At 56.5% G+C, this 7,419-nt stretch overlaps 1 protein-coding gene across 5 annotated transcripts in view; it reads right to left on the bottom strand.

Moving 5' to 3' along the window:
- Positions 1–5,581, bottom strand: part of SFXN1 (sideroflexin 1) — an 18,872-nt gene extending 13,291 nt beyond the window's left edge. Inside the window, exons 1-3 of one of the 5 annotated variants that reach the window (XM_005879385.2) lie at positions 5,485–5,581; positions 947–1,049; positions 699–807 (exon numbers count right to left, since the gene is read on the bottom strand). In XM_005879385.2, the coding sequence (XP_005879447.1) occupies positions 699–807; positions 947–1,005 (168 nt within the window). In that variant the 5' untranslated portion in view covers positions 1,006–1,049; positions 5,485–5,581. Of the gene's footprint in view, positions 1–698; positions 808–946; positions 1,050–1,666; positions 1,686–5,484 lie in introns of those variants that run through there. The other 4 variants (XM_014550372.1, XM_014550375.1, XM_014550373.1 and 1 more) reach the window with 4 other exon arrangements.
- Between the last annotated feature and the right edge of the window lie 1,838 nt (positions 5,582–7,419).

The raw sequence follows: 7,419 nt of genomic DNA, 5'->3' as shown, positions 1-7,419 counted from the left end.
GCGGGGCAGTGGGGGTGGGGGTGGGGATGTAGTTTCCCTGCAGGCTGTTTACCCAGAAGGAGCCCAGCATCCCAGGCCTCGAGGGCGGGCAACCTGCTGCTCCCCCTCCCCCAGAAAGTTTGAAATGAGAGAGGTGTCCTGAAGCACCTCATGGTCCTGACAGTATTTCACGACAGTGAACGGTGATGACAGTGAACGGTGACGGTTGTTAAATGACAACTGACCTGAGTAGATGAAGACCTAGGTGGCTATTGAATGGTTGGGGAACAGGGCAGCAGCCTCTAGCAAGCAGAGGAGCCCTGGGGAGCTGTCCAAAGTGGGAGGCCTTATGGGCAGCAGGGGGAGGGGATCGGAAAGGAAGGATGAACTCTTCTTCCCTGGGGGCTGGAAAGGGAGCGACTGGGCAGATGACCTCGTGACCTCATAGGTGCTGACCAGGAAATTCCAGACCAACCAGTTAGGATTCCATCCCTGGGGAGGGTCCAGACGGCAACTAGGTCAGGTATGAAGTTCTGGTTTGGTGTCGTGGGCTTAGCCCAAGTGATTCCATTCTGGGGCCTGTGGCTTCCTTCCCAGTTTTACAACAGGCGCTTCTCAACGAGGAACTTCCCGGGGTCCACCGGGGAGTCATTCTGTTACCCAGCCTCGTGGGATGCTGGGGACAGCAGGCGTGGCCAGGGTCAGGGACAGTGCCACACCTCACGGGATGGGCTGCACAGGGCACCGAAGAATGTGTTCCAGGATGAGGTCGCTCGCTTTATCAGTGGGGTGGAGGGGGGCATCTTTCTGCCACATTTCCCGGAGGCTCTGCAGGGATAGGAATCAGCTTCGGAAATTCAGAGCAGCCGTGAAAGAGGCAGGATGGCGGCCCCGCACAGCACAGGTGGGCTGAGTGAAGCCCCCCCCCCCCCCCCGCCCCCAGCCCCGAGGAGAGGAGCCCACTGACCGGTCACCAGTGGGTGAGGACCTGCAGGAGTCAACAGAAAAGTGTTGTGCTGTACACATCACGCGGGCAGCTTTCTGATTTCCAGCAGGGTCAGTGTTCACAGCTGAAGGAGTGATGGAAGCGGGTGCGAGGAGCGGGAGCGGCTGTGAGGCTCCTGAACAGAGACTTAGAGGGCAGTGGCTGGTGGGAGGAGGGCTCCTTGATGCGGAAATACAGGCGTCCCTCCTCTCACGGTGCATCGGCGGGCTTTTTTTACAAGTTGACGGTTCGCGGCAGCCCTCGTGGAGCAAGATGAGGGGCCCATTCTCCCAGGAGCATTAGCCCTTCAGTCTGTGTCAGTTTGGTAACTGTCGCCATTTGCAGACTTTCTCGTCCTTATTCCACCTGTGACGGGGACCTGGGATCCGTGGTCTCTGATGTTGTTGTAACTGTTTTGGGCAGCAGGGACAGCACCCATAAAGGATGGGGACTTAATGGATCAATGTGTTGCTCTGGCTGCCCACCCACTGGCCATTCTGTCAGTCCGTCTCCTCTCTCCTGGGGCCTCCCTGTCCCCTAAGACACAAGAGTGTGATGAGGGCAGTTAACCTACAGTGGCCTCTAAGTCAAGCAAGTCACTTTTAAAGTTATATCCCAGTCTTCACGAACCATCCTGGGAAGCACCGTGCCTTCCTTACAGGTTAGATGTGACAGTCATCACAGCCGTGCAAGGGCAGGGACCGCCCCCCACGACACAGCAGCCCTCGGGCAGCTCCAGTTAGTCATCCGTGACCTGTTCAGTTTCTAAGTTTCCTGAACCAGCTGGTTAGCTGAACTTGAGTTCCTGGCTCCAAGGGGCACCTCCCTGTCTGTCCTGTAACTTGGAACCGAGGGTGGGTGGTGAGGGGAGGGTGTGCCCTGGGGGCAGCAGGCCTGAGTTTGGATTGCAGCCCCACCCACTCTGCGAGCCGGCCTCTGCGACCTGGCAGGGGTCAGCCCACACTCCAGGTTTCTGAGCCTTTATCAGCAGAGTTAGGACGCTGCCTAATAATATTCACTAGCATCTAAGAACCACGTTTTCTAAGAGCTTGCCTGATATTATCTCCTCTAACCCTCATAACAGTTCGGCTACCAGGGCGGTTAGCTAACTTGCTCAAGTAAGCGTCGGTGCCCAAGTGTGACCCTCAGCCGTTGGCCCCAGAATCCCTGCTCCCTGGAGAGGTGGCTGTGACCAAAAGAGATCTCCCCGGAAATCCCGGCTCAACAGAGCTGGGTGGGCCCGGGAACCTGGCTTTGAAGAAGTATACCAGGGGTACCCAATGGTTAGTTACATTTGGGAAACACTATGTTTGAAAGAATATAAAAATGATAAGTAATGACTACATGCCCTACCCGTTACGGGGAGATTCTTACCCTCTGTGGGGCAATATATACATTCTGGTGACTCTATGGCCACTCCCGCTGGCTGCTGGGCCCCGTTGAGGGCTCCCCGCCCTGTGGCCCTCAGCCCTGGGTGCCTTCCCTGACCACCCATGGGATCAGAACTGGACTTCGACCACAGCAGTGTGGATGTTGTCCTGATTCTGCCCCTTCCTGTCTAGGCATGTCACCGAGAGAGACTTCACATCGCTGAGTCAGTTTTCCCATCTGCAGGATGGGGATCAGAGTTCGCTCACACAGCTGGTGGGAGTGGCAAGCTGAAGTGTGCAAGAGGCTTTATGGCCCCGGATCAACTGTGAACTGCAGGCAGAGGGAGGGTCATCCCTACCGAGCCAGGGCCAGGCCAGGAGGCTGCTGTCCCAGTGGCTGAAGTCCAGCCCGTAAATGCCGTGGCCGTGGCGGGGATGGGGGTGGGGGAGGAATGGAATGGAGCTTTGCTGCCTGAGCCAAAACGATGACCAGAAATGTGCAAGGACAATAATTTTTCCTCAAGAGAAACTTCCTTTCAAGCTTTTAGCTCCCTGCCAGGCACCTGTTTCACTGTTGGAAAAAAGAATTTTCCATAATTTCACCGAAAATAAGTTGGCAGGGAATGTGCTTTATCAGGGACTTGGTAACAAGGACCTTTAACCCTGGCTAAAGATTAACAATGACAACGAAGGCATTAACCTGGAAACTGGTTAAAACAACTGCGGTTTGAAAGAGCTCAGAAGGAGTCTGCTGCCCTGGTCTCCGGATGGGGCCAGCCAGGGGGGAACAGGACTGCGCGCCCTCCTGCGCCAGGCACTGGGCTTGCCCTGCGTTCTTAGACTGCTGGGTCCTGCTCCAGCCCTTTAAGGAACAGCAGTTCCGCAGAGAAGCCAAGTCCACAGCCCAGATGGCCAGCCTGGCAGTGCTGTTGGCTCTGACTCGGCTCCACGCCCCTGACCCTTGGGGCCCAAGACGAGGTGTCTGCCCAGGCAGCCGCGCACTCAGGAGCTGAACAGCAGAGCTAGCGGTTTGGCTTTGAGCTGGTCGTCCACACATTCCTTCCTTATGGGCGTGGCCAGGCAGGAGGCCCAGTGATGGGCCGGAAGGCTGAACCTGGGTGAGGAATCACTCCCTCAAAGGGCATTGCACTCGCAGGGCTGTCTGCCACACCCTCTCCTCCCGTCCAGGCAGAGGGCTGTGTGGGAGGTGGGTCGTGTCTCCAATCAGGAGGGCATGGGGGTACCGCCTTCTGCCTGTCTCCCCCGTCCCCGCCTCCACCCCCTCCCTTCTGTTAACGTTAAAACACCCAGGTGACAACACGATCCTTGTCCACATGCCAACCCTCAAGGTCAATTGGGGTTTGGATTTCTTAATCAATATCTTAGGCTGGGTGACGTTCTTATTCATCCAAAAAAATTCTATTGGTTTCTACCGAGATGGTGGAGTCAGCCTGTAAAAATGATAAAATACTACCAATCTGTAACAATTCAGACAAGTTCCCTTGAATATGTTATCCACTTGAAAGAATCAACTCACAGGTTATGTAATCTGTCTATGAAAAGATTTCACAAATTAATAGTAGTTAACCAGAAACGGAATAACTTTGAACTTCTTATGATTAGGTGTAGATTTGTTACGTATTCTAATTTAATTTTTCACTTTCTAGGCTAACTTGCATAGTTTAAAAAAATTTTTTTTTCTTGATTTCAGAGAGGAAGGGAGAGGGAGAGATAGAAACATCAATGATGAGAGAGAATCATTGATCAGCTGCCTCCTGCACGCCCCCCACTGGGGATTGAGCCCACAACCTGGGCATGTGCCCTGCCCGGGAATTGAACCTCAACCTCCTGGTTCATAGGTTGATGCTCAACCCCTGAGCCACGCTGGCCGGGCAGTATTTTTCTTTAATGACTCACTGCTGCTGATTTTTTTCACCTTTAACCTCAGGTGAAAGGTTCTACCCGTGATTATACTCCAACTAAGTGCATCTAATACTGCCCGAGTGGGAGGATGCGGAAGCCACATGCACTCCGTGGCGCCCGAGAGCAGAGCAGTTGCACCCGCTCTGAGGTCTCTCTGCTCGGGTGGTCCTCTCCGCTTCCTGGAAGAAAGCGAGGATGCGGAAAGGATGCTCCCTGCCTGTGGGCACCTTCCTATTCCCGTCTCCCTGGGAGCAGGAAACTCCCAGAATGTGAAGAGCATCCTAAACATTCTCCCGCTGCTGGATTACAGCCCCCCTGCTCTGCAGGTTCCTCACTGGAACCACAGGCGCCGTCCCTTCCTGAAGCCCGGTGGGCCCCAAAGCCTGCGCCCGCCCAGCCCCTGAGTGCACCCTTAGAGCGATTACATCTTAGGGCTGGGTGGGAGCTGCCGGCTCCTTCTCTCCAAACACCATCATTTTTGCAAGCCAGACGCCTGCAGGCCTGAGCGGAGAGAGGACCTGCTTGAGGTCCCCGCACTTCTTGGTGGACCTCCACCCACCCTCCCAGGATCCCCTCTCATCTTATTAATCTTACATCCCAAGTCTGAGTGCAGCACCGTAAAGGCTGCAGAGCCCCCTCCTTTGCCTGCACACCTCCTTTCACCCATTCCGGTGCCTGGGACACGGAAGAAGCTCGGTGAACGGGATGGACACAGGAGGAGGAAATCTAGGGGCACCCAAGTCAAAGTCTGTAGCTGAGGCCGCAGAGAGAAGGCGGGACTTCTGAGAAAATGACCCACAAGATGCCCTGGGTCCAGACGGCAGGGGCCCATGGCGTGAAGTCACTGTATGGGGATCTCATCCAGATGCCTGACAAATACTCATGGAGGTGCCTGTGATGCAGAGCACTGCTGGGTCAGAGGATGGAGAGGTGAGCAAGGCAAACCCAGGCCCGGATCACAAGGAGAGAATAAAGCAAGCAAGTGAGCAGTTCATTGCAATGGCTGACAAATGCTATTCCAGGAAACACACAGGGGCACAGCTAACAAAGGCTGTGGGCTCGAGGGAGGAGATTTCAGACAACTCGGCGGCGGCGAGGGAAGCAACATGTAACTGACACTCAGAGGCTTGCTCTGCTCATGGCCAGCTGCGTGACCTTGGCCAGATCACTCAGCCTCTCTGAGCCCCAGCTTTCTCATCTGATCAGGAAGGCAACCCAGGTACCTACAGAGCTTTAAGAATGGGAAGCGAAGGGACCTCCATCCTCTGCACACGTAGCGATAATGGGGTTATTGCCGTCCTGATGGGTCAGAGGCCTGTGCAGAAGGGACAGACCAGAAGAGCACAGACATGCAAGGCCGGCACCAGACTATTGCCCATTTCTTCCCAGCTGGACTGTGAGTTCCAGGGCAGGGGCCCGTGGTCACCTCTGACCCCAGAGCCCTGCTCTGCTCCTGGTGAAGCCAAGAACGAGGAGCAAGGGAGCATGAGGGGCGTCTGAGGTCTCTCTGCTCGGGTGGTCCTCTCCGCTTCCTGGAAGAAAGCGAGGATGCGGAAAGGATGCTCCCTGCCTGTGGGCACCTTCCTATTCCCGTCTCCCTGGGAGCAGGAAACTCCCAGAATGTGAAGAGCATCCTAAACATTCTCCCGCTGCTGGATTACAGCCCCCCTGCTCTGCAGGTTCCTCACTGGAACCACAGGCGCCGTCCCTTCCTGAAGCCCGGTGGGCCCCAAAGCCTGCGCCCGCCCAGCCCCTGAGTGCACCCTTAGAGCGATTACATCTTAGGGCTGGGTGGGAGCTGCCGGCTCCTTCTCTCCAAACACCATCATTTTTGCAAGCCAGACGCCTGCAGGCCTGAGCGGAGAGAGGACCTGCTTGAGGTCCCCGCACTTCTTGGTGGACCTCCACCCACCCTCCCAGGATCCCCTCTCATCTTATTAATCTTACATCCCAAGTCTGAGTGCAGCACCGTAAAGGCTGCAGAGCCCCCTCCTTTGCCTGCACACCTCCTTTCACCCATTCCGGTGCCTGGGACACGGAAGAAGCTCGGTGAACGGGATGGACACAGGAGGAGGAAATCTAGGGGCACCCAAGTCAAAGTCTGTAGCTGAGGCCGCAGAGAGAAGGCGGGACTTCTGAGAAAATGACCCACAAGATGCCCTGGGTCCAGACGGCAGGGGCCCATGGCGTGAAGTCACTGTATGGGGATCTCATCCAGATGCCTGACAAATACTCATGGAGGTGCCTGTGATGCAGAGCACTGCTGGGTCAGAGGATGGAGAGGTGAGCAAGGCAAACCCAGGCCCGGATCACAAGGAGAGAATAAAGCAAGCAAGTGAGCAGTTCATTGCAATGGCTGACAAATGCTATTCCAGGAAACACACAGGGGCACAGCTAACAAAGGCTGTGGGCTCGAGGGAGGAGATTTCAGACAACTCGGCGGCGGCGAGGGAAGCAACATGTAACTGACACTCAGAGGCTTGCTCTGCTCATGGCCAGCTGCGTGACCTTGGCCAGATCACTCAGCCTCTCTGAGCCCCAGCTTTCTCATCTGATCAGGAAGGCAACCCAGGTACCTACAGAGCTTTAAGAATGGGAAGCGAAGGGACCTCCATCCTCTGCACACGTAGCGATAATGGGGTTATTGCCGTCCTGATGGGTCAGAGGCCTGTGCAGAAGGGACAGACCAGAAGAGCACAGACATGCAAGGCCGGCACCAGACTATTGACCATTTCTTCCCAGCTGGACTGTGAGTTCCAGGGCAGGGGCCCGTGGTCGCCTCTGACCCCAGCGCCCCGCTCTGCAGCCGGTGGTCACCTCTGACCCCAGAGCCCTGCTCTGCTCCTGGAGAAGCCAAGAACGAGGAGCAAGGGAGCATGAGGGGCGCAGGGGTCGGTGCCACCTGGTTACCTAGCGACCGTGCGCGTGGCCGGTCCCACAGCAGCCATCTTGGATGGCCTCCCCACCGCGAGTTGTCGCTGCCGCAGGGACAGCGTGGCAGGGGGCGTGCGCGCGCTCGGAGGACCCCCCTCCCATCTGGGGAGCCCAGGGAACTAGGCTGCTGGCGTGGGGGGCTGTCAGCAGCAGATGGCAGGAGCCGCCGGCGCAAGGCAGATGGCCAGGCAGTCCCGCAGGGTTAGGGGTCTTGTGTCCCTGAGCCGG

Source organism: Myotis brandtii, unplaced genomic scaffold (assembly GCF_000412655.1).
Source record: "Myotis brandtii unplaced genomic scaffold, ASM41265v1 scaffold6, whole genome shotgun sequence".
NCBI lineage: Eukaryota > Metazoa > Chordata > Mammalia > Chiroptera > Vespertilionidae > Myotis > Myotis brandtii.
Note: the sequence above shows the minus strand (reverse complement) of the source record. Positions and strands in the feature narration are given on the sequence as shown.